This window comes from Cyanistes caeruleus, unplaced genomic scaffold (genome assembly GCF_971803275.1).
Source record: "Cyanistes caeruleus unplaced genomic scaffold, bCyaCae1.hap1.1 HAP1_SCAFFOLD_107, whole genome shotgun sequence".
Lineage (NCBI taxonomy): Eukaryota > Metazoa > Chordata > Aves > Passeriformes > Paridae > Cyanistes > Cyanistes caeruleus.
This window is the reverse complement of record NW_028255908.1, coordinates 557,426-582,428: the sequence shown is the minus strand read 5'-3', so window position 1 is coordinate 582,428 and position 25,003 is coordinate 557,426. Positions and strand designations below refer to the sequence as shown.

Sequence of the window (25,003 nt, the reverse complement as noted above, 5' to 3'; positions counted from 1 at the left end):
GTTCATTCCCGCTTCACTTCCAGACCTCCAGGCTCTCTTCCAGTTTCCGGTATCCACTCTCATCTCTCACAGTGCCACCCCAGTCCCTGCCAGTCCATTCCCAGTCCCTCCCAATGCCACTCGTCTTTCATCTCTCCCAGTTCCCCTCCAGCTGGTCCCACTCTGTCCCCACTCACTCCCAGTGCCCATCCCAGCGTGTCCATCTCGCTGGTGCCCTCCAGCTCCCAGCCCGGCCCCGGCCGCCTGCTCTGCTCCCTGATGGATTTCTCCCCTGCCCACATCCAGCTGAGCTGCTCCCAGGGCCAGCAGCAGCTCTCGGGCCACGTGCTGGCCACTGCCGTGCTCCCCAGCGGGGACTGGAGCCAGCAGCTCCTGGTGCTGCTGGAAACCGCCCCCGGCAATGCGGGCTCAGCTCCAGCTGCCAGGTGGAGCACGGCAGCCTGGAGCACCCCCTGAGCCGGCACTGGGGCAAAGCCCGGCCCCCACAGCGCCGGGGGCAGCGGGGGAGGCACTGGGGGGGCCCAGAGGGGGATTGGGGGGTGCTGGGAGGAACTGGGAGGGAGTTTGAGATAGCCTGGTTTAAACTGGGGAAGGGATTGAGGTGCTTAGAATGGCTGGGAAGGGGTTTGAAGGATGTTGTTGAGGGTGGGATGGGGTTCTGGGGGTCCTGGTGGACCCTGGGAGGGAGTTTGGGGGTGCTGGGTGTCACTGGGAGGGATTTGAGTGAGCCTGGAGGGGCTGGAAGGAGATTGGGGATGGGAAAGCAGGGATTGGGATGAGGTTGGTTGTGCTGGGAAGAGACTGGGAGGAGTCTTGATGAGTCCTGGTGGGGCTGGGAAGGGACTGGGAGAGGGTTTGGGGGTCCTGGGGAAATGGGGAGAAATTGGGAGGGGGCTGTGGGATCCTGAGAGGAACAGGAGGGGCTCTGGTGGGTCCTGGGGAGGCTGGGAAGAGACTGGCAGTGATTTACCAAAATAGCAATATTGATCCAGTATCAATATCAATCTGTTAATGGACAAAAAACCTCTCCAACAGTTTAAAGTTACAAAGTGGATGTTTAATCACAGCACTGGGCGAGTGCAGGAGTCACCCCTTAATATGCACTGCAAGCTGACAAAAGATTCCAGTGTCTATTTATTTACAAAAGTCTTAAACATCCAAAATACTAATATATATTAATACTAATGCATATGCATAATGCTAGCACTTCCCATTCTCCACTTTGGATTAAAATGCACGGTAATGATTTTAAAAAGTCATTACACCTGCCTGGTTGGCTCCCCAATTTGAGGAGGGGGTCATTTTGGTGAGGAGGAGTCATCAAGAGATGAAGGAAAACCGCTCTTCCTCACTCTCACCATTCTACCTTTACAATGATTAACATTACAAATGACATTTGGTGCAACTCCAATTTCCTCCCTTGTGACTTTGAAATGGGTTTCCAGATGTAAGGTCTGTGATCTTCCTGAACCCGTTTATCAGTTTCTCTTTTCTCATTATAAACACAGCTAAACAAACATACAATGACAAGTAATTTTTTACCTAAGTCTGAGATTCATTATCTCAAATCCTGCTTCTCACTTCATCATTAACTCTAACTAGTTCCAGCAAGGCCTATCTCTAGCTAAGATCTCCAATTTTTCTCTAATTCATCATTTTTTAAAATAAGTGACTCCCAAGGAGGTTTCAGTGGGTCCTCGATGGGCTGGGAGAAACTGGGAGGGTACTTGGAGGGGCTTGAGGTGTCTGTGAAAGGTTTTGGGGGTCCTGATCTCTGCAGACCCCCCAGGGATGCTGTCAAACGCTGCCCACACCAAGATGCTGATGAGGATTGGAGTCTCCGTGTTGGGCTTTGTCTTCCTGGCACTGGGGCTCGGCTTCTTCCTGCACAGGAATGTGAGAGGGGGTCCCGGGGGTGGTGTCCTCTCTCCCACAGAGCATGTGTGCTCCCCTCAGAGCCTCCAAGCCCAGTGTCACCCCCTTTTCTCTGCCCACACAGCTCCTGAGGCAAAATTTTCTTGAGGATATAAAGTCAACAATTCCCATTGTTGGTCTGTGTCCTGATGGATTTTCATTCCGCTGCTTTCATCCAGGTGCCCACAGGGAGTCAGGAAGATGTGGAGCCTCCCAGCCAGGTGTCTTCCCAACACGCATCACCAGGACCACGGATCACCAGGGCTCTGCCCAACGGGGGTCACTGGGGATCATCCAACGCCCATCCTCCCATGGGGGATGGAGCTGGAGCAGCGCACGAAGCTCTTCCCGCACTCGGGGCACTCGCAGGGCTTCCCTTACTGGTGCCTACGTTGGTGTTGGCTCAAGTTAGATCTCTGTGAGAAGCTCTTCCCACACTGGGGACACTCGTAGGGCCTCTCCCCAGTGTGGATGTGCTGGTGCCTTATGAGGTGGGATTTGCGTTTGAAGCCCTTCCCGCAGTCGGGGCAGCGGAAGGGCCTCTCGTCTGTGTGAATCCGCTCATGTACGAGGACATGGGAGCTGTGCTGAAACCTCTTCCCACACTGGGGACACTCGTAGGGCCTCTCCCCAGTGTGGATGCGCCGGTGCTCCCTCAGACTGGAGCTCCACCCAAAGCTCTTCCCACATTCCAAGCAGGTGTAGGGCCGTTCCCCTGTGTGGAGCACCTGGTGTCTCATCAGGTCAGAGATACCTCTGAAACACTTCCCACATTTCCCACACTCATAGGGTTGTTCTCTCATGTGGATCTTCTGGTGAGTCCTCAGGCTGGAGCTCTGGCTGAAGCTCTTCCCACATTCCCCACACTCGTAGGGCTTTTCCCCTGTGTGGATCCTCTGGTGCTGGATGAGGTGGGAGCTGTACCTGAAGCCCTTCCCACATTCCAAGCACTTGTGGGGCTTCTCCCCCAGCTCTGAGCTCCGGCTGGATCTCTGGCCATGTTCCTGGCACTGGGGGGATCTTTCCTCCTCGCAGCTCCCTGGACTGGGTTTCCAGCCCCTCCTCATGCAGGATCTCTGAGGCTTTTTCTCCTCCTCTGCCATCTGGACACAGTTTGGGAATGAAAATTCCTGGTTAGGAGGAAAAGGAGAGGAGAGCGCCTTGGACTGGGGGTTCCTCCATGCCCAAGTTCATCTCAGAAAGTCATTGGGCATCTTGTGTCTGTAACAAAGCAAAGCACCAAGATTCAGCCCAAACATCAAAACAATGATGAAAAACTACCCAAACACCAAATTCAGGCAAAACCCCCTCCAGAATACAAAGATTCAGCCCCTGCAAAAAAACAAAGCACCAACATTTAGCCCAATAAAGCTCAGAAACACCAAGATTCAGTCCCATCAAAATCGTGGATCCCCTCCCCAGTCACCTCCAGGGCAACACTCCTGGAACTGCACACACAGGGAGGGTGGAACCTTGTGCTGCTTCCTCTTCCTGCTCCTCCTCCTCCTGTGTCCCTACTCTTCCTCACACTCTGCTTCCTCCTACTATTTCTCCTCCTGCATAAACCCACCTTTTCCTCCCACGTGAATCCTTTGACCATTTTGTTCTTCAACCCCGCTTCTCCTTCCCTTCCCCTCCTGCCCCCAAGCCCAGCACCCACTGCCGCCTCCCTCTTCCCCCCCAGTCCCACAGCATCCCACCGCAGGGGCACGGATGCAGCTGGGCCAGCTCGGCCTGGGGCAGCGCTGGGCTCTCGGCCGCTTCCGCCCGCACTCGCTCCCCACTGCAGCCGCTCCCGCCACCACAGCGCGGGGGGGCCCGGCCTTGGCGCTCCCCCCTCCCACCTCCCCAAATTCCCCTCCAGGGGGGCGCCAAGGCCCGGGGGGGAGGGGCGCAGCTGGGCTCCAGCTGGGGAACGCTGGCAGCTGCGGCTCTGCCTGGACACTGATGAGTCATCAGCGCCGCGCGCTCTGATTGGCTCAGCCCTGCCTGAGCCCTGCGCCTGCACCAAGGGGGGACACCCTGCTCCAGGGGGGATGGCCCCAAAACGGGGCAACCCCAGCAAAGGAACAACAACAAAGCCTCTTTACAAACTGATCCCCTCAACCTCACTGCACATAGGGCCAGGGACGTGGACATAAGGAAGTGACACGAGGAGCCATCAGCTGCACAAAATGTTATTAATTGATGACACAGACTGCTGCTCAGCCAAGGTCCTGCTAAATTCATCAACTTCCAGAACAACAACAAAGACTTAACACAGACATCAATATCGTTAGCTATACAAAAGTGGGGTGAATTGGGAAGTCTGTACCTCTCCAGGACTTCAGCCAGTGGGGAAAGGAAGAGGGAGATGTGGCAAGAAAATTAGGATGAAAAGGAGGCTGTGTCTGCCAACAACAGGAGAGACCCCATGGGAAATGTCCCATGGCCTCTCCCTTTTTTATGAATGAAATTACTTTTACAGGACTCCTCTGTCTTCCTTGTGGACAGAAACCTCTGGGGATGTCAATTTTTCCACACACCTTGGGGCTCCTCCGCAATTCCTTCCACCGTCCGGGCCGGCGGGCAGTGAGTGCAGCTGAAGGGGCCTCACCCAGTTTGGGGGATCGGCTCCCTCGGCTGGCGGCGGCACCGGGGATTGATTGGGTACCCGAGAGTGAGCAGGAGACAGACGAGTGACGGAGCAGGGCGGCTCTCAAGAGTCGGCAGGGAGAGAGCACTGAAAATCTCAGCAGTGACTACAGTGGCATCTTCGGGGAGTGAACATGGCAGGGCACCCTGGGAGGGGACAAAAGGGAAAGCCACAATGGGGTCCCAGCAAAAGGGATGAGGATCCCAAAATATCTCTCAAGGGTCCCTTGGGAGCATGTGGAGGTCATTTGCACATTCTCCCAGAGGGAATTAAGGACATGGACACCCAGGGGGCAATAAGGGAAGTCCAGAAGGGATTTAGACAACGGGGGATGGATGGTGTTGGTGTGCTGGGAAGGGATTGGCTGAAGGGGAGTGTGCAGGAATGTGCTTAAGGCAAGAAGCAACAAGAGCAATCTATGGGGTAAGAAAAATAATAATGGAAGAGTAAGAGAAAAGTACTGAGGATTGTGATGTTTTCCAGAAGGTGCTTGTCCTCAGAATTTGCCAGCAGATCCGTTGTATCCCAGTTTTGGAGGACAGGAAAACAAGGAGGTGAGGATTTCAGGGGGTTTCTCTGAGCTGGGAGCGGCAGGAGCGGGCGCAGAGCTGCGGCACCGGGAGCACGGGCTGGGGGCCTGTGGGGAGCTGTGGGGCCGGGCCGGGGCTGTGGGGCAGCCGGGGCTCAGCGCCGGGCGCTGCCTGAGCCCAGCACCCCCCGGGCAGGGCCAGCAGTGGCCCCCGGCCCCCAGGAGGCTGCGGGACGCCCCGGCCGCTGCCCGGCCCCGTGGAGCTGCCGGCCCTGCCCGCCGGGGGGGCCGCCTTTGGACACTACGGCAGGACAGGGACCGGCTCTGGGATACGGGCTGGGGAGGGGAGCCTCAGCACAGCCAGCACGAAGAAGGAACAGCTCACAAATGGCGATTAGACCTGCAAGGATCCACATGATCTGTTAAGCATTTCCTGCTGGGTCCCTGGAGAAAGGAAGGATTTTGCAGAAAGCTCAGCAGCTGCCACACGATGAGCACCCACAGGCACTGAGGGGGGCTGCAGCAGTGACAGAAGAAGCCCCTGCAGCACTTGCTCACAAAGGCTCAGCAGCTGAATGCAGCAAGGGATGAGCAAAAGGCCAAGCTGAAGGCAAAGGCCATGGCACAGTTCCTACAGCCCCTGAGGGATCAAGCCCAGCGCCCAAGGGGGCCCCAGCACCCAGGGGACACCCTCGGCCACAAGCACCTGGCACAGGCATTGCCCTCCTGGCCAGGGCACAGCCCACCCAAACAGCCCCTGGCAAGGAATCAGCCTTCCAGCTGCAGGGCACAAGGACACTGCAAGCACAGACAGCAGCACCCTCAGCACCAGCAAGTCCAGCCCTTGATGGACACGCATTCTTAGCGGTGGCACAGCTCCCATTCCACCAGGGACCCACCACACTGCAGCCCTTGGGAACATTCAGGGTGGCTCTGGATCCAGAGGAGACCTTTCCTGATGGACACAGGGGCCTCTCCATCCACTCGGAATCTTACACCTAAGGGGAGTAAATTGTTAAGGTATATTTTAATTATTAAGGCACAAAGTGGGAAAGATGAGTTGTTGTCTTTTATTCAGCCACTATTAGCAGATGTGGAGGATGGGTTTAAAATGCAGGACCTTCTATTTGCTCACAATTGTGATTGTAATTTACTGGGAAGGGATTTGATGGCTAAATGGAAAATGCAAATTAATGTTGCAAAAGGTGATACAGAGGCTGGTTCTGTTGTACCTCTGTGTCAAATGTCTGGCAGAGCCACGGCTGAAGTGAACCCACAAGTGTGGGCAGCCCCAGGAAAATTGGCAAAATTAGATATGGAGCCTCTCCAAATCTCCCTGAAGCAACCAGGACAAGAGGTGTGGAAAAGCAATCCCCTGTTCCAAGGGAGGGAAGGAAGGGCTCACAGCCTGTCTGGGAGTCCTGCTCAAGGCACGGCTTGGGCAGCCAGGGATGGCTCCCTAGAATGCTCCTATCCTGCCAAACAAGAAATCCAATGGAATCCACAGAATGCTGCAGGACCCAAGAAGAAGAAATGAGATGATGAAACCGAGGCACCCCACACTCTCAGATCCTTACACCAGCCTCAACCAGGTGCCCTCCTCACACTGCTGCCATTCACAACTTGATGCAAAAGATGCTTTCTGGGGATCTGCCCACTCACAGAGGATGCTAACTGAATTCTGCCTTGGGCTGGCAACAAGAGCTAGAAGGGAAAATGCTCAAGACATGGACGGTCCTTCTGCAGGGATGCACGGAAGCACCGGCCTGATTGGGGCAAGCCTTGCAGGAAATATCAAAGGAATTGACCTCACCTCCAGGGACTGGCTAATGCAGGATGTGGATGACTTGATCCAGTCAGAAAAACAAGGAGAAGAGGTAGAGGAAGCCTCTGTGAAATGGCTTCATTTTCAGGCTAAAAAGCAGCTTTGAGTAGCTGAAAAAAAAGAAAGGGCAAAAGGTAGAGAAAATGGTTAAATATTTGGGACCTACGTTGATGGAAGTTTTGTCTTTTATTGACCCTGAGAGGGTTCAGGGAATCTCAGAAATAATGTTTCCCAGGACTAAAATAGTGCTGCAGCAATTCTTAGGATTAACAGGGAATTGCAGGAGCTGGATTGAGGATTCTCTTTTCTAGCCAGAACACTGTGTGACTTCTTTAGCCCCAGATAGTCTCAATGTTATGGTGTAGATATAAGAAAGAGAACAAAACTTAACAAAATGAAAAAAATAAAATGATTGATACCCCAGCCATGGCTCTTGCAGACTCAGAAATGTGAATTGCAAGGGAATATTAAACAGGCCACCCCTGAGCCTGCACTGAAGGCAACGCAGCAGCAGCCAGGGCTCCCCAGCGGGGGAAGCCCCTGCGCCTGCCCACAGATCCTCTGCTCAAATCCTCGGCCTGGCCACCCTCCTTTGCCATCTCCAGTCACTGCGGGACAATCCTTGCTCTCACTCTTGCACCTTCAGGCCTTTCTGTGCCTGCCCTCGCCACAGCTGCTGGGGAAGGCACCGGGACAATTCCACTCTGCCTCTCAATTCCACTCACACTCTGCCCTGCCTGGGATTAGCTGCTGGCAAAATAGACCAACTTGAAAATGATTTAAAATCTTATTTCTCTAAAGGGACTTGGTTTGCCTTTGCCTTGGGGAAAGGAGTTTTAATCTTTCTTTTCCACCACTCAGCAGAGATGAAATCAACATCTCAACAGACTGGGAATAGCCCAAAAGATTCCCACCCAGATAACGACCATCAACAAAACATCAACAAACAGCAGCAAACATCAACCAACACCTGCCCCAGACACTGCCCCAGGCACAGCTGGAGACACCTGGTCTGGAAAAGGCTGAGCAGGAAATCCAGGAGTGCCCACCTAATTCCCATCACAGGCACAGAAATCCAGGTGTAACAGGAAACCAAATCCTAACAACTCCACACCTTCAAACCAATGAACATTAAACCAAGGGATTTCTATGGGGTCAGACTGTATAAATTTAGAAAAATCTAGTCAAACTCGTGTGTCATGGAATGATTTTCTCTGCACACCCAGCCTAAGTGTGCATGAAATTATTCCTGTTGCACATTCTGGCCAGAATCAAGTAATGCCTTATTTCTCTAAAGACATTGTTGAATAGTTTTTGCTTTTCTCAGTTTCAGTGAAAGGATTACACCGTTAGAGTAATTTTTTGTAATAATTTTACTTCTCTATTGTCGGTTCTGTTTGGGCCAGTGGTGTGAGAATCAGTTTTTAGTCCCAGGAGAATAAAAAGAAAACACTTGATTGCTTTCGCAGTTTTGTTTTATATTTGAACGTGACTCTTAGTGATGACAAAATGATGGTATGAGTTTTTCGATGTTCACCTTTAAGCTGCACTTTGAAAACTAGAAGAGCTTTAAAGTTGGTGCTTTAACACATAAACAATTATTAGAATATTGTTTAACGAAAAATAAATAGCATAGCAGATCTGTGGGGGGCCACGTGTGAATCACGGGATGTCTGCCCTGGAAGAGAAGCTTTGCCCCAGGCAGCCAGGAGAGGAGCTTTAGAAATGCAAATTAACACTGATGGCCCAAAGCCTGCACAATGGCCCAGGGGCTTCCTGCCTGCAGGAGGAATTGGGCTGATTCCAGGAAGGAAAAAACAGAGGCAATGAGTGAATCTGCTTGGAGATAGGGCCAGGGACTTGTACATAAGGAAGCAATGGGAGAAACCATCAGTTTCAGAAAATGTTACTAATTGACAAGGACTGCTGCTCAGACCAAGTCCCGCTACATTCCTGAACTTCCAGAAGAACAAAGACTTCACAGAGCCAGGAATATCGGGTGTTATACAAAAAGGACATGCAGCAGGCGGATCGGGAAGGCTGAACCTTCCAAGCACCTCGGCCAGTGTTGGGCAAAGGGACAGGGACATGCGGCCGGGAAAATCAGGACAAAAACGAGGCCGCGTCCTCCAACAACTGGAGAGAGCGCACGGCAAATGCCCCATGGCCTCTCCCTTTGGGCAGCAATAAAGTCACTTGCACACCGCTCCTCTGGCTCCTTGGGCCACACAAACCTCTGGCGCCGGGAATTTTCCCGCCCAGCCCCGGGCCCAGCGCAGCCACCTCCGGCCTCCCGACACGAAGCGGGACGAGCCAGCGCTGCTCCGCCACCGCCTCCTGCCGAGGCCCCAGCGGCAAGGAGACCGCGGGCAGCCGCTCCCGCAGCGCCCTCAGCCCAGGGCCAACACGGGCCGGCCACGGCACAAGCCACCCGCCACAGCCCCCTGCCGCCCCCTCCCGGGCCCGCAGCGAGCCCCGAGCCCCCGCAGAACCGAGCGCGGCTCCCACCTGCGATGGCCGGGGCCGCCTCCGAGCTCCGCCGCCGCCTCACCGGGCTCCGGCCGCTGCTGCCGCCGCTGCCGGGCCCGCACAGACGCTCCGGCAATGGCGGCTCTCCTGCCACACGGCCGCCCTGGGGGCGCCAGCGGGGCCGGGCTTGTGCCCGCTCTGCCCAATCAGCGCGCGCCAGTGCCACGAGTGACGGCAGAAGCAGCCAATGGCAGCCAGCGGCGGGCTCTGCACACGGCACAGCCCCGCCCCGCGCTCTCAGGGCCCGCCCCGGGCTGCGTGAGGGGAAAGGCGGGGATGAGGAACAGCCCTGGAACGGGCCGGGCCCGAGCCGCCATTGAGCTCCCAACACAAACAAAGTTCTCCGCAGCTCCCGGCTCACCTTGCCCAGCCCTGGCTGCTGGGTGCCTCCGGCTCAGCGGGAAGCCCTGGAGCCTCATGCACGTCTAATTAGGAGCATCAGTGCATCGCTTTGATTTCCCCCCAAAAAGGGAACCCGCCCTCCAAACCCCTTTGGCTGAGTAGAGGAGAGGAGAGATTTCTTGCAGAAAACTCCCAAAAATACGAAAACCAAAGCGAAGTGAGCCAGGACCTCCCAGCAGCGCCTCTCTGCCGTCCCAGCTGAAGCCCTCGCTGGCTGCTCCAGGCTGGAGCGGCACACTGGGAGCACTGGGAAGGGGCCCCGGCTCGGGGCGCAGCCCCCGGGGCAGCGCCACGGCCCCCACGGCAGCTCCAAGGCTCCTCCAGCCGGGATGGAACGTGGGACGGGGAGCAGGGGAAGGGACGGGGATACCGGAGCCGAGGGAATACGAGGGTCACCGGGGGCACTTCACGAGCATTTAACGCAAAAGATAAAATCATAAGGGAGACAAAAGCAACAGCACCTGTAGCACCATAGCACAGGGCCACACAAGGACATGTCCCACTGCTGTGGGGTGATGCTGGCCCGAGTCCAGGCACCCACCACAGCTGCTCTCTCACTGCCCTCCACAGCCACACAGGGAGAGAAAATTTAACCAAGGGTTCATGAGTTAAGGACCCGGGAGCATTTCCTCATCAAATGAAGTAATGGATAAAACAGGAGATTTGACTTGAATTTATTGCCAATAAGCTCAGAGCAGGAGAATAAGAAGACCCTTAAAAGCACCTTCCTTCCACCCCTCCCTCCTTCCAGCTCTGCATCCTAACCTGGCAGTGCAGGGATACAGGGAATGGAGGCATGGTCAGTTCATCTCCCGGGGCTTTTCCTGCTCTTCAAGGACAGGAGTCGTTCCCCTGCTGCACTCTGGGATCTCTCCCACCAGAGAGGTCTCCAGGAACTTCTCCAACCTGAGTCCATTCCATGGGGAGCAGCCCCCTCACAGTGCTGCAGCATGGGTCATTCTGCCACGGGGTCAGACCTTCCAGGACAGGGGGCTCCAGCAGGGGCCCCTCTGTCCACAGGTGTCCCCCGGGGTCACAGCCTCATCTCAGGCATTCCCCTGCTCGGGCATGGGCTTCTCCAGGGGCTTTGGGTGTATCTCTGCATCCCAGTGAATCTCCAGGGGCAGTCAATCTGCAATTCCCATTGTTGGTCTGTGTTCTGATGGATATTCCTGCCTTTGTGTTTACCCAGGTGCCCACAGGGAGTCAGGAAGATCTGTTTGGTCAAGGTTGAGCTCTGTGAGAAGCTCTTCCCACACTGGGGACACTCGTAGGGCCTCTCCTCAGTGTGGATGTGCCGGTGCCTGATGAGGGTGCAGTTTTGTGAAGCCCTTCCCACAGTCAGGGCAGTGGAAGGGCCTCTCCTCTGTGTGAATCCACTGATGTTTGATGAGACCTGAGCTCCTTGGAAATCTCTTCCCACACTCAGGATGCACCGGTGTGCCCCGAGGTTGGAGCTCCAGCTGAAGCCCTTTCCACACTCCCCACACGTGTAGGGCTTTTCCCCTGTGTGGATCTTCTGGTGACAAATCAGATTGGACATCTCAATGAAGCTCTTACCACATTCCCCACACTCGCTGGGGCATTCTCCTGTGTGGATGTTCTGGTGCCAGATCAGGCGGGAGCTGCGACTGAAGCTCTTCCCACATTCCAAGCACTTTCCAGGCTTTTCCCCTGTGTGGATCCTATGGTGGTTAATCAGGACAGAGATCTTCCTGAACCTCTTCCCACACTCCCCACACTCCTAGGGGCTCTCCCCAGTGTGAATCACCTGGTGCCAGATCAGATGGGACCTGTTCTTGAAGCCCTTCCCACACTCCCCACACTCCCAGAGCCATTTCCCAGGGTGGATCCTTTGGTGTTTCCTCCACTTGAAGCTCCAGCTGAAGCTCTGCCCACATTCCAAGCATTTGTGGGGCTTCTCCCTGCCATGAGCTCTCTCCCCCAGCTCTGAGCTCCGGCAGGATCTCCAGATGCCTTCCTGGCACAGGGGGGATCTTTCCTCCTTGCAGCTCCCTGGGCTGGGTTTGCAGCCCCTCCTCATGCAGGATCTCTGGGGATTTTCCTCCTCTTCCTCCATCTGGCCATGGCTTGGGAATGACAAATCCTGATTTGGGGGTAAACAAAGTGGGAGTGCCTTGAAGTAGAGGCTCCTCCTGCCTAAGTCCATGTCTCGAGCTCAGCAGGAGTCTTGTGTCCATGAAAATCTCCAAAATATCAAGATTCAGCCTCAAAAAAAGTCTCCCAGGATTTCCCCATCTCTTGTCTTTCCTATTTGGGATTCCAGAGGTTTCCCTTCCCTGGGATGATGGGGGTCCAAGGGCTCCAGGGGTTCCCCCTTCTCTGGGGTCCTCCTTAGCGATGATCCAGAGGCTTTTGGGGGTCCATGGGCTCCCTTCTCCCCTGATCTCTGCTTTGAGATCCCAGGGATCCCAGGAGTCTCTCCTCTCCAGGCTCCCACCTCTCCAAGCTGCCAGGAGCCCCCAGCTCTGGGATCGCCCCTCTCTGCTCTCCCCACTCTGGGAGTCCCAGGGGTTCCTCTCCTCTGCTCTCCCAGGGGTCCCCAGCACCAATGTCCTCCCCCAGCCAATACTGGGCAATGGCCACGTGGACCCCAAAGATGCCCCGAGGGGCTCAGCTTTGGGGTCCTGCAAGATCCAAACCTACACACCCAGAGAAAAAAACCTCCCAGGGACGCCAGACAATATTTGGGGCTCAATTCCACAATCTGCAAGTTCCAAACACACTCCAATAAAAAGACCCTCTCGGACCCCCTGACAGATTTGGGACCAGCTCCCCCTCCCTGCTCACCTGCAGGATGAGGTGGGGGCAATGGGCCCGTGGCCGGGGGTGCTGCGGACACAGGGGGCACTGGAACCTCCAGCTTCTCCTTCTATTCCTGTTCCTGCTCCTCCTTTTCCTTTCTCCCTCCTCCTGCTCCTCCTCCTTCCTAATCCCACCTCCTCCCCAGTTCCTGCCTTCTGTATATTTACAGTGGAGAATCTTGCTTGTTTTTAGAACTAGAACGAAGATTCCAGATGGAACAAGCCTTGCTGGTTTTATTCAGCAGTATCAGTGACTACAGGTCGTGTTTGCTCTGGTTTGGTGCTGTCCTCGTTCCTCCTCAGTGCTCAGGCTGGGCTATGGGGTGTCCTTGTTTGCTGCATTTTCAGAGTTCCTCTTGGATCCTTTGGGCAATAGGCCGTGCCCTGGGAGGATTCTTTGTGCTCCTTTGTGACACAGGAGAAGCTTCCAGGCGGTTTTTGCGTGAGCGGCTGCTGTGGTGTCACAGGAGCGTTGCCACGTCCCCGTGGTGTTCCCGTTGCTGTGGGACATGGAGGCCTCAGTGTCCAGAGCGGCTCTGGGCGCCTGCTCGTTGCCAGAGGATCCTCCTGCCCGAGGCATTCTCAGCAGCCAGCCCAGCCCCTGACGGGTGTCCTTCTGTGCTTGCAGGGGTACAGTCTGCAGACGTGTGCAGCGCAGCCAAAATGATGCAGCAAGTGGTTGCTGCAGTTGGCACTCTGTTCTCTGTGGCTTATTCGGGGTATTTTTTAACCCACTTGGCACGTAAGTTGAGGTTTTCCCTCGGTGCAGCCTCTGTGGCTTTGGGCTTGCTGTGTGCTTTCTGTTCTTCCACTGGAACGGAGTTGACTCTGTAACCAAATTGCCATGAGGACAGGGTTGGTTTGGGAGAGCTCCTGCCAGCAGCTGCAGCTGAAAAAGGGGGTGTCTGCAGCCAGCGGGGCGTGCACAGCATTTGCAATGAGGCCTGGGGGGGTTCTGTTCCCTCAGGCGGGGAGTCTGTGGCAGCGGAGCCTGGAACTCCCTCCGTTTGCTGCTCCAGCCAAGAGCTGACACAGCCCAGTATTTTGTGCTGCTCTCTTGCTTGCTGTGTGAAGGGCCTGTGGCTCCTGGAGGGATGCTGTGAAAGCAAAATGCTCTCTCGGGCTTGCCTTGCTCATTTCCCACCACAGGCAGTTTTTTCCTAACAACATCTGGTTCACGTTCCCTCTCCCGTTGCAGGGCACCTCACGCGTGGATCCCCAGCAGCTCCTCCTTCGGTGAGTGGCAAAGGAAGCTTTGGTGTTCAGAATTGTGCAGCAAGTTGTGAGCTCGGCGTGTGGCAGCCGAGTGCCAGCCTGGGAGGCTGAAGGGAAGTTCCTGTCAGTGTCTTTGCAGCAGCAGCAGCAGCAGCAGCAAAGAGATCCCTTGCAGTTTTCTCTGTTTCTGCTGAAGAGCTTTTGAAGAGCTGCAGGACTGGTTTTGCAGGCAGAAGATTGCTTGCTGGCTTTAGCCATGCTGGAATATGGAATTCCCAACAATAAGTGGCAATGTCGGCTTGAGCCCATTGTTAGTTTGAACAGCTCTGAACCCTATTTCTGCTTAGTGCAGCTGGATGTGTAGCTGAGGATAAAGAAGGTGATAACTGAGATAGAACTTCCCGTCCCTCACGCTCCCGTCTGTCCACAGGGCACCAAAGCAGCATCAGCACCTCCTCTGGCTCCCTCTGCTTGCAAAGAGGAGGCCAAAGAGGAGGAAGAGAGCAGTGAACTTCCCGCTGTTCTGGGAGACGAGGGCGAACACTCCGCGGTTTGGGAATACAACGGCGAGGCTCCCGCGGTGTGTGACAAGGACAGTGGACATCTCCCGGTGGGGGACGAGGACGGTGGATGTCCCCTGGTGTGGGATGAGCATGGCCAAGCTCCCATGGCATGGGACGAGGATGACAGCAATCTCCCGGTGTGGGATGAGGACAGAGAACGTCCTGTGGCTTGGGAAGAGGAGGGTGAACCAGCAGCATTTTGGGAAGAGGATGAGGAACCTGCACTGCTTTGGGAAGAGGATGAGGAACCTCCCTCTGCTCCTGAAGAGGACACCGAAGCTCCCTGTGCTGCAGGATCCTGGGCTGAACATTCTGACAGCAGCACAGCCCTGCAGCCAGAGGGGAGCGGGGAGTGGAGCCTGATGCAGCTGAGTACGTCTGCTCTGTTCCTGTGTGCCAGAGCAGGGTGCTGTGTGTGTGTCTCAGCATCAGCTGCACCCAGGGTTGCTCTGCAGCTGAATGGCACAGGGTCATTTATTGTCCTTCCCCAGCTGAGAGCAAGGGGCTCCCGGCCCCAGGGAGTGGGGCTGCATTCTGGCTCTCATCTGAGAGGGAGCATCTTCCACCTGGTTTCTTTCAGGGAACACGGTGAGCGTGGGGGAGCCTGCCAAGAAATACCTGGAACTGGAGCAGATTGGCCAGGGGTAAGTGCAAGGCAGTTACTTCTGCACAAGCAGGGCCCAGGTATTTTGCTGGTGCAGGATGCAGTGAGAAGTCAGGAGAGCTCCAAACCCCTTCAGACACTGGGGTACGATGCTGCTGCCTCTCAGTGCTGATCAGAATTGATAACTGTGGTCAGAAGGCACCTTGCATGGCAGAGGGCTGGTGGCTGCTGTGCTGTTGTTTGAAGGGTGGATGCACTTGGGTGTTTTGTGAACGCTGCAGGCAGCAGAGATCTCCTGTCTGGGCTGGCTTTCACTGCCAGGGCCTAAAGCGCTGCTTCTTTCTTCTCTGCTGTTTTGTCTCCAGGGCTTTTGGAACCGTTTCCAAAGGACTCGACAGGGCCACGGGAGGAGAGGTCAGTGTCAACACGCCCGGCACGTCTGGCAGCTCTCGAGGGCTTTCCCCTCTGCTGGGAGCTGTGGCTGGAGCTGTGGGGCCCAGCAGAGCTTTCCTGCACAGGCTGCTCCTCTGAAGGCAGAGCAGGGTCAGCCTGCAGAGCACAGCTGGGACAGACTTGGTCCTTCTCAAGTGCCCAAAGGAAGGCAAGGAGGGCAGCGGTGTCTGTCAAAGCAGGACACGCTGGCCTGGTCTTCATGTCTAAAAGTGTGAATGCATCAGCTGGTGGAGACTGAGGCCCAATTTACCTTCATCCCAGCCTCGAACAGGAACACTAACACTGTTTAACAATTTTATCATCCTGAGTTTCATCAGGATACCTCAAGGCCTAATTAAGGAGAGATCCTGCTTGGGTTCAGTTTGGGGTTTTAGTCCTACTGCAGCTGTCCCCACAGAGCCAGGGAGAGAAATGAGAAGATGGATGTGCAGAGCAAAGCTCTCTCCTAAACCCTGCAGCTGTGTTTGGGTCTGGTGTCAGTGGCAGCTGGGACAGGGATTATCTGAGCAATGGATGTGCACGTTTGCTTTGTTGTGCTATCCCAAACAGAGCAGGGACATTTGAAATCACGGCCAAATGCCATAGAATTGCTAAAGGGTTCCCGGCTGTTTTGCTCTGTGTGCACAGAAACAGAATTACCTCCTGCTTGCAAAATGTGTTGGAATAATAATCCTAAGAGTGTTGAGGCCATTTGAGAAGACTGTAGGTGCAGAGAATGTTGTTAGAGCTTGGAGGCTGACAGCTGAGGGAGCATTTCTGCAGAGCTTACAGAGCCAAATGTCTCTGGCCATGAATCCTGTAACAGCCCCAGCGAGCAGAGCAATGGGCTGTGGGAATGGCACTTGCTGAGCTCTGGTGTCCCATCCCAAGGCAGTTTGGCACAGCCCGGCTCGCTCGCTCCAAGAAGACTCGCTCCGTGTTTGCTGTGGCCTCCTGCCACAGACTGCTCCAGTTAAAGGTCTGCAATGTCCCTTCAGGTGGCCATCAAGAAAATGAGTCTCAGAGGGCACAACAGGGAACGAGCTGTGAATGAGGTCGTGGTCCTGAAGGACAAGAAGAACCCCAACATTGTCAACTCTCTGGACAGGTGAGTGCTTCAGGTCTTTTCCCATACACGGGCCCTGCGTTCATCTTTCCTGGCATCCCCAGTCTGTAGCCTGTTCTGAAAATGCCTGACCTGGCCATATCTTCCCAGAACAACAGCCTGGCACTTCACTCCTTCAATGTGCTTTTGTTGCTTTGCTTTGCCTTTTTCTTCAAGTTGACCCCATTTGCTGTGTTTCACAGAAAGTGCTGATAAAACCTGGTAGAAATTATTTTCCTTGGCTTCTTCTTCCCAGCCCTGTCCCATTGCTGCAGGTGACAGGAAGACCAGGTTCCTGTTTCCAGAAATGCCTCGTTTTCCCATTTTTCAATGGCCCTGCCTATTTCTGAAGGGACTTTGTGCAAGGTTTTCCAAGCATTTGACTGCTTTTGCCCCAAGTGCTGCACGGCCTCCTCCCCTGCATAACTCTGGAAGTTGTGTTGCCTTGTTCCAGAGGGAATGGTGGAACTGATGAGTTCAGATGCTGAAGCACCTGGGGGCAAGTGTTGTGGTTCCACATTGAGCTGGGCTGTTGCTAAAGTGCATTTTTCACCTGCTTGCCATCTAAGGCCTCTCCTTTCTCCCGGGTGCCTCCTTCTCCTTTAGACTGTGCAGATTCCAAGGCCTGTGCAGCCTGGCAGGAATGTCTCTCCATCTGATTCTGTCCTCATTGACAAGTGACCTGGGAACAAAACTCCACTCTGGGCTTTTCCCTGGGGGAATTGAGCAATGCACATTCATCTCTGTGCCATTGTTCTCCTCTTCCAGCTTCCTTGTTGATGGAGATCTCTGGCTGGTGATGGAATACATGGATGGAGGAACTTTGCAGGACGTTGTCAGACAGACACGCATGGCTGAAGGAGAGATGGCAGCTGTCAGTCAGGAGGTGAGGGATCCTGCTTGTGCTTCCCATGGCTGGGACACCATGGTCCTTCCAAAGAGGCTGTGAGAGCAGAGTGGCTCCATGCTCAGGCCTTTGTTTCTGTGTTGTTTTTATGAGCTGGAGAGGAAAGAGCCTCTGAAGTGAATGGCCTGCAAATATCACTGCATTTCTACTCTGTTCTTGTCTTCTTTCCTGCTGTTGTGGTACTCTCTGTCTTTTTTGGATCTGATTTCCTGTTCTCAGCTTTGCCTTGAACCTTTTGCCTGGAGCTTGTCTGCACTGCACTCCTGGGCTGTCACAGCAAAGTTGCTGCTGGCAGAATTCTAAACTGTCCTTTCTTGTGTGATATATTCCGGCCTCTGATTTTTTCCCCTCGTGTTTCTTGTTGTCTCTCAGTGTCTGCAGGGCCTGGATTTCCTCCATTCCATCCGGGTGATCCACAGAGATCTGAAGAGCTCCAACATCCTTCTGGGAATGGACGGCTCTGTCAAGCTGGGTGGGTGTTCCTGGCCAGGCACGGCGCTCCCGGGGTGGGGCTGTGGGGCTGCTTCCCAGTGAGGGCCAGAGCCCCACAAGTGCTGCTGGTGGCACTGCCCGGCCCCTGCTGCCAGCTGAGAGCAGCTGCCCCGTGCAGAGAGCTCAGGAGAGGAACAGGCTGTCAGGAGTGCCTTTGCTCTGGGTATGGCCCTCCCAGAGGGGCAGGAGTTGCAATCTAAAGCTTCAAAGGAAATCAGTAAAAGCCAAGCATGAAAGCTGAGGGCTTCTTTAAGGGTCCACTTCCATCTTTCCTTGGCTACAGCCCTGAAGATGTTTCCAGCTGGATTCAGCACTGCATTCTCAGACTGAGAGTGGGGAATCTTTTAGCACTGCATTCCCAGACTGAGAGTGGGGAATCTTTGTGCTTGGTTTCCTCATTGCAGCTGCCTTTGACAGTGCTTGTTTCTGTCCTCAGCTGATTTTGGCCTCTGTGCTCAGCTCAGCCCTGAGCAGGACCAGTGCAGCTCCATGGTGGGCACTGCTCACTGGATGGCCCCAGAAGTTGTGACCAGTTCTCCTTACGGCCCCAAGGTGGACATCTGGTCCTTTGGCATTGTGACCATCGAGATGGTGGAAGGAGAACCTCCTTACTTCCAGCAAACGGGGGCCATGGTAAGAGGCAAATTCTCCAGGCTTTGCAGAGGCCTGTGAGCACAGGGTGACCCTGCACTGGGAGGAGCAGCTGGAGGTTTCTGCACATCGCAAAGGGAATTCCCACAGCACCTGAGCCTGAACACAGACAAATATTCTGCAGCCTCCAGCAACAATTTGCTTTGGCATTTAAGTTGTTGCAGCTCTTGTGAGGATGACCCAAATACATGAAGCAAGTGCATCAGCTCTAATGCTGTCTTGCAGAAAACCCCAAACCAACCCCAACACCCACACCCAAACCCAACAAGATTTCTGGAGGAGTTTCTAAAAGAGGTTTTGTGAGATGAACTCCCCCTGGCTCTTCTCACTGGGAAACTTGTCTAAAACATGAAGATGATTGTTTAACATCCCCACACTCTAACATATTTCTTTCCTAGTCCAAGCTACTTTCTCTGTGTCACCAAGCCTGAGCTTTCAGCCACACAAACCTGCTGTTCCTTGCCTGGCAGTTTCTGGCATGGGGCATCAGGAATGCTTTTAACTTGAGTGTCAGTGGCACTGCAGAGATGCATTTGATGTAAGAATCCCTTAAAATAACACAGGCAGACCACACTGACTCTTGAAAATGGCCTGTAAAGCTGGCGTCTGTATTTGGAGAAGCAAAATGGGCTATTTCTGATGGAGGTTCCTACTGACAAAGTCAGCCAATGCAGTCGGCTCTGAAGGCGAGATCATTTGGATGTTGCAATGTCTGTGGCTGCTCCAGGGTTTGGGTTTTTTGGCTGGCCCAGAAGAATGAGCTGTGAGCAGCAGCATCTGTGCCAGGGAGGAAAGTGCCCGGGGAGCTGGGGCAGAGAAAGCGGGCTGGATGTGAGCACGTGTGGGTGTGGAGGAAGCTGTCAGAGCGCTGTGTTTGCTTTTCCTGCAGGCCCGCGCTCTGATCCGGCAGAACGGGAGCCCGCAGCTGCAGGAGCCCGGGCGCCTGTCGGCTCTGCTGCGGGACTTCCTCGAGTGCAGCCTGGAGCCGGACGAGGAGCGGCGCTTCTCTGCCCAGGAGCTGCTGCAGGTGAATGCCAAGCGGCTGCGGGGGAAACGGCAGCGCCAGGGAGGGCTTTTCTTGTGGGGCCCCCCTCCCATCATCTCCAGTCCCGCTGCTTTTCACACGCAAAGCCAGCAGAATCCTCGCCTGCTTTGGCTTGGCAGGCTCCTGTCGAGCTCATCTGGAGCTGGTGCCCCGCCACGAGCGGGGACATCTTCAAGCACATCAGGTGGCTCAGAGCCCTGCCTGACCTGAGCCTGGATGTTTCCAGGGAGGAGCCACCTCCCACATTTCTGGGCTCCCTCTCTCAGTGTTTCCCCACTCTCCTGCTACAGCAATTCTTCTTTACATCTAATCTGAGCCTGCTTCCCTCTCTTGACTTTCAAACCATTCCCCTTTGTCCCGTTGCAACAGAGCCTGTGAGGAACTTGAGTCTGGAAAGTAACAGTTCATTTCTTTCTTTTTTATCCCTTGGGCAGCACCCATTTTTGTCATCAGCCAAGCCTCTCTCCAGCCTGACCCCTCTGATCACTGCAGCAAAGCAACTGAGGGAGCAGCGCAGGAGGAGATGAAGCACAGGAGGACAGCTTTTTGTTACAGTAGTTAGGAGAAGTAGTTAGTTATGTTAGTTAGGACTGCTAGTTAGTTAGAATAGTTAGGACAGCCTGTTTGTTATGGCAGTTATTTGAATAAAATCTCTGTTAAACCTCAATCCCTTGAGGTGTCCTGTCCTTCTCCCGCTGTGACTCAGCTGCCCGGAGCACTGCGAGGGGAGAGCGGGCCCAGCCTCGCCCAGAGCTGAGCCCCAGCAGAGCCTGGCAGAGCCCAGAGCAGCCTCGGCATCTGCAGAGTCAGCCTGGAAGGAGGCGCTTGGAGCCTTCTGGGCTGCAGCCAGCTCTTGCTTACAAACTGTGTGCGCTGGAAAATGCCTCTGGTTCTGCGGGAGGGCAGAAGGGGCCCGGGGAAGGCCCAAGTGCTCCATGCAATGGAAAAACCTGCCCTGTGTTTGTGATAAAGAACTATATTGTTGTTGCCCTTTGCTATTATGTGCTGGCTTTTGCAATTTATTATAATCAGAACGATTTTGATATAGCACAGTTTGTAATCACTTTTAACTGCTTTTGATATAGTAGTGTTATAAATGACTTTCAAATTTCCAAACAATCAAATTTAATTAATTGATAACATAGCTTAATAAATTGGATACAAAATAATAAAAGAATAGAATTTAGTAAAAAAGAGATACAATTTAGTAGATATATTCAGATACATATATATATATATATATATATATATGTGAATATAATTGGCCAGTGGTTACAAATGGTTAAGGCATAAGCAAAACCAACTGGGGTGTGGGGGGTTCTCTCACCTCACCTCACGTACGAAACAAAGCACTTCAAGCTAAACTTATATACTGTATGCTTATACATATTCATTAATGTTTCCCATAAGTTTCCTCCTTTTTCTGATTTTACTGACCGTTTATTTTCTAAACTACAGACTGTACCTTAATTTTGACGTGTAACATCTGCAAAGGGGTACATCTGCTTTGTAACACTAATTCTTGATCGTTTCTAATGATAACTTTAGTAACAGTTGCAATTTAAGTAGCACGATTCAATTCCATTTATTACACTGGGAATGGGGAACCCCTGCACTTCCATTTCCGGGCAAACCCCCCTTCCTGGGCACAGAGACCCCCTTGAACTTTCATTTTGTGGCACCGGGACCCCCTGGTACCCCCTTCCCAGCTCCAAAAACCCCTGCACCCCCTTATCTGGAACCTGGAATCCCCTGAACACCCATTCTCGGGAATGGAAACCTCCCAGAACCCCCATTTCTGGGCACTGGGACCCCCCTGAACCTCCATTTTCAGGCACCAGGACCCCTTGAACCCCAGAACAGAGGAAGGGATCCCCCTGAACTCCCATTCCGCTGCAGCAGGACCCCCGTGCACCCCTGTATCCAGGGCTGGAACCCTCCCAAACCCCCCATCCTCACACCCTGGGACCCCCCTGCAGCCGAGCCAGGCTGTTACCCCCCTGCTTTGTTGGTTTAACCCAAAGTTATCTCCTCCCCTGCCCTGCCTATCATTGTATCCCAACCCCTTTTTCCAGCACCTTCCATATCAATCTTGTCCACCCTGCCCCTTGTTCCCAAATGTTCCCTGTCAATCCTGCCTTATGCCAACCCCCTGCTTGGACGTCCCCTTTGGAAATCCCCTAATCCACAGCACCCCATTGGTCCATGTGTCCTATTCCCCTCCCCAGGATATCCCTCACTGGTTGAAATTGTATCCACCCCTGGGCCCTCCCCATATATAAATTGCTGTACACTTGTGTTCTGTGTCTTTTGTCCCTAGACCCTTGGGTGGTTAAACCTTTCTCAGAACCCCAATATAAAAGACCTTCCCCCCATTCTTGCCTCCACACTGTGCCTGACAGCTGTTAAGTGCTGTAGAGCATTGCTCTAAGCCACATCTCGGGTCATCCTGCTCCAGAGGTGTATTCCACTCCTGGCGTGGAGCTGAGGAAGAGCTGACCGGCCTTAGCACCATTTCACACCCAGCTGATCCCAGTGTGTCCCCACTCTCTCCCAGTGCCCTCCAGCGTGTCCATCTCGCTGGTGCCCTTGAGCTGGAGCCAGCAGCTCCTGGTGCTGCTGGAAACTCCCCCGGCAATGCGGGCTCAGCTCCAGCTGCCAGGTGGAGCACGGCAGCCTGGAGCACCCCCTGAGCCGGCACTGGGGCAAAGCCCGGCCCCCACAGCGTCGGGGACAGAAGGGGAGGCACTGGGGGGGCCCAGAGGGGGATTAGGGTGTGCTGGGAGGAACTGGGAGGGAGTTTGAGATAGACTGGTTTAAACTGGGGAAGGGATTGAGGTGCTTAGAATGGCTGGGAAGGGGTTTGAAGGATGTTGGGGAGGGTGGGATGGGGTTCTGGGGGTCCTGGTGGACCCTGGGAGGGAGTTTGGGGGTGCTGGGTGTCACTGGGAGGGATTTGAGTGAGCCTGGAGGAGCTGGAAGGAGATTGGGCATTGGAAAACAGGGATTAGGATGAGGTTGGTTGTGCTGGGAAGAGACTGGAAGGAGTCTTGATGAGTCCTGGTGGGGCTGGGAAGGGACTGGGAGAGGGTCTGGGGGTCCTGGGGAAGTGGGGAGAAATTGGGAGGGGGCTGAGGGATCCTGAGAGGAACAGGAGGGGCTCTGGTGGGTCCTGAGGAGGCTGGGAAGAGACTGGCAGTGATTTACCAAAATAGCGATACTGATCTGGTATCAACATCAATCTGTTAATGGACAAAAAAACCTCTCCAACAGTTTAAAGTTACAAAGTGGATGTTTAATCACAGCACTGGGTGAGTGTGGGACTCACACCTTAATATGCACTGCAAGTTCACAAAAGATTCCAGTGTCTATTTATTTACAGAAGTCTTAAAATATCTAAAATACTAATACATATTAATACTAATGCATATGCATAATGCTAACACTTCCCATTCCCCAGGTTTGATTAAAATGCATGGTAATGATTTAAAAAGTCATTATGACTGCATGGTGGGCTCCTTAATTTGAGGAGGGGGTCATTTTGGCATGTAGTGGTCATCAAGAGATGAAGGAAAACCACTCTTCCTCACTCTCACCTTTCTACCTTTACAATGGTTGACATTACAAATAACATTTGGTACAATTCCAATTTCCTTCCTTGTGACTTTTAAATGGGTTTCCAGATGTAAGGTCTGTGATCTTCCTGAACCCGTTTATCAGTTTCTCTTTTCACATTATAAGCACAGCTGACCAAACATACAATGACAAGTAATTTTCTACCTAAGTTCAAGATTCATTAACTCAAATCCTGCTTCTCACTTAAATCATTAACTCTAACTAGTTCCAGCAAGGCCTATCTCTAGCCATAATCTCTAATTTTTCTCTAATTCTTAATTGTTTAAAATTAGTGACTCCAAAAGAGGTTTCAGAGGGTCCTGCGTGGGCTGGGAGAGACTGGGAGGGTCCTTGGAGGAGCTTGAGGTGTCTGTGAGAGGTTTTGGGGGTCCTGACCCCGGCAGTTGCCCCAGGGATGCGTGAAATGCCACCCGCAGCAAGATGCTGACGGGGACCGGGGGCTCCACGTTGGCCTTCATCTTCCTGGCACTGGGGCTCGGCTTCTGCCTGTGCAGGAAGGTGAGGTGGGGTCACGGGGGTCGTGTCCTCCCCTCCACAGAGTGTGTGTGCTCCCCTCTGGGCCCCCAAGCCCGGTGTCACCCCCTTTTCTCTGCCCACACAGCTCCTGAGGCAAAAGGTTCTTGAAGATTGAAAGTCAACAATTCCCATTGTCATTCTGTATCCCGTTGGATTTTCATTCCCCTGCTTTCATCCAGGTGCCCATAAGGAGCCAGGAAGATGTGGAGCCTCCCAGCCAGGTGTCTTCCCAACACGCATCACCAGGACCACGGATCACCAGGGCTCTGCCCAACGGGGGTCACTGGGGATCATCCAACGCCCATCCTCCCATGGGGGATGGAGCTGGAGCAGCGCACGAAGCTCTTCCCGCACTCGGGGCACTCGCAGGGCTTCCCTTACTGGTGACTCCGTTGGTGTCAAGGTTGAGCTGGTGGAGAAGCTCTTCCCACACTGGGGACACTCGTAGGGCCTCTCCCCAGTGTGGATGCGCCGGTGAACGGTGAGGTGGCCATTGTACTGGAAGCTCTTCCCGCAGTCGGGGCAGCGGAAGGGCCTCTCGTCTGTGTGAATCCGCTCATGTTTGAGAACATCAGAGCTGCGCTGAAACGTCTTCCCACACTCGGGACACTCGAAGGGCCTCTCCCCAGTGTGGATGAGCTGGTGTGCCCTCAGGTAGGAGCTCCACCCAAAGCTCTTCCCACATTCCAAGCAGGTGTAGGGCCGTTCCCCTGTGTGGATCACCTGGTGTGTCATCAGGTCAGAGATACTTCTGAAGCTCTATCCACATTTCCCACACTCATACGGCCGTTCCCCAGTGTGGATCACCTGGTGTTTCATCAGGTAAGCTGTGTTGGTGAAGCTCTTCCCGCATTTCCCACACTCGTAGGGCTTTTCCCCAGTGTGAATCACCTGGTGCTGGATCAGTTGGGAGCTCCACCTGAAACCCTTCCCACACTCCAAGCACTTGTGGGGCTTTTCCCCCTGCTCTGAGCTCCGGCTGGATCTCTGGCCGTGTTCCTGGCACTGGGGGGATCTTTCCTCCTCGGAGCTCCCTGGACTGGATTTGCAGACCCTCCTTGTGCGGCATCTCTGGGGCTTTTTCTTCTCTTCCATCTCAACATAGTTTGGTGTTGAAAGACCCCCGAGCTGTTCACCAGTCTTAACAGAAGTAATTGTGAATGCCGTTTATTTCTATT

At 54.0% G+C, this 25,003-nt stretch overlaps 2 protein-coding genes and 1 pseudogene across 5 annotated transcripts in view; 2 read left to right on the top strand and 1 right to left on the bottom strand.

Annotated features, from left to right (window-relative positions):
- LOC147646225 (uncharacterized) overlaps nt 1-25,003 on the top strand; it is a 385,217-nt gene that overhangs the window by 250,112 nt on the left and 110,102 nt on the right. The window lies entirely within an intron of this gene.
- LOC147646229 (uncharacterized) lies at nt 2,254-25,003 on the bottom strand (annotated as a pseudogene).
- Nucleotides 9,672-20,340, top strand: LOC147646230 (serine/threonine-protein kinase PAK 1-like). 4 transcript variants are annotated; one of them, XM_086873762.1, is made up of 11 exons: nt 9,672-13,401; nt 13,858-13,895; nt 14,003-14,809; nt 15,018-15,081; nt 15,407-15,455; nt 16,472-16,581; nt 17,347-17,464; nt 17,858-17,957; nt 18,414-18,610; nt 19,518-19,655; nt 20,108-20,340. In XM_086873762.1, the coding sequence occupies exons 3-11, from the start codon at nt 14,542-14,544 to the stop codon at nt 20,198-20,200; spliced, it is 1,137 nt and encodes a 378-aa protein (XP_086729888.1). In that variant the 5' UTR covers nt 9,672-13,401; nt 13,858-13,895; nt 14,003-14,541; the 3' UTR covers nt 20,201-20,340. The 4 variants fall into 4 exon arrangements, with proteins under 4 accessions (XP_086729888.1, XP_086729887.1, XP_086729886.1 ...); XM_086873760.1 differs by having other exon boundaries at nt 9,705-13,401; nt 14,305-14,809; XM_086873763.1 differs by having other exon boundaries at nt 9,718-13,401; nt 14,014-14,809.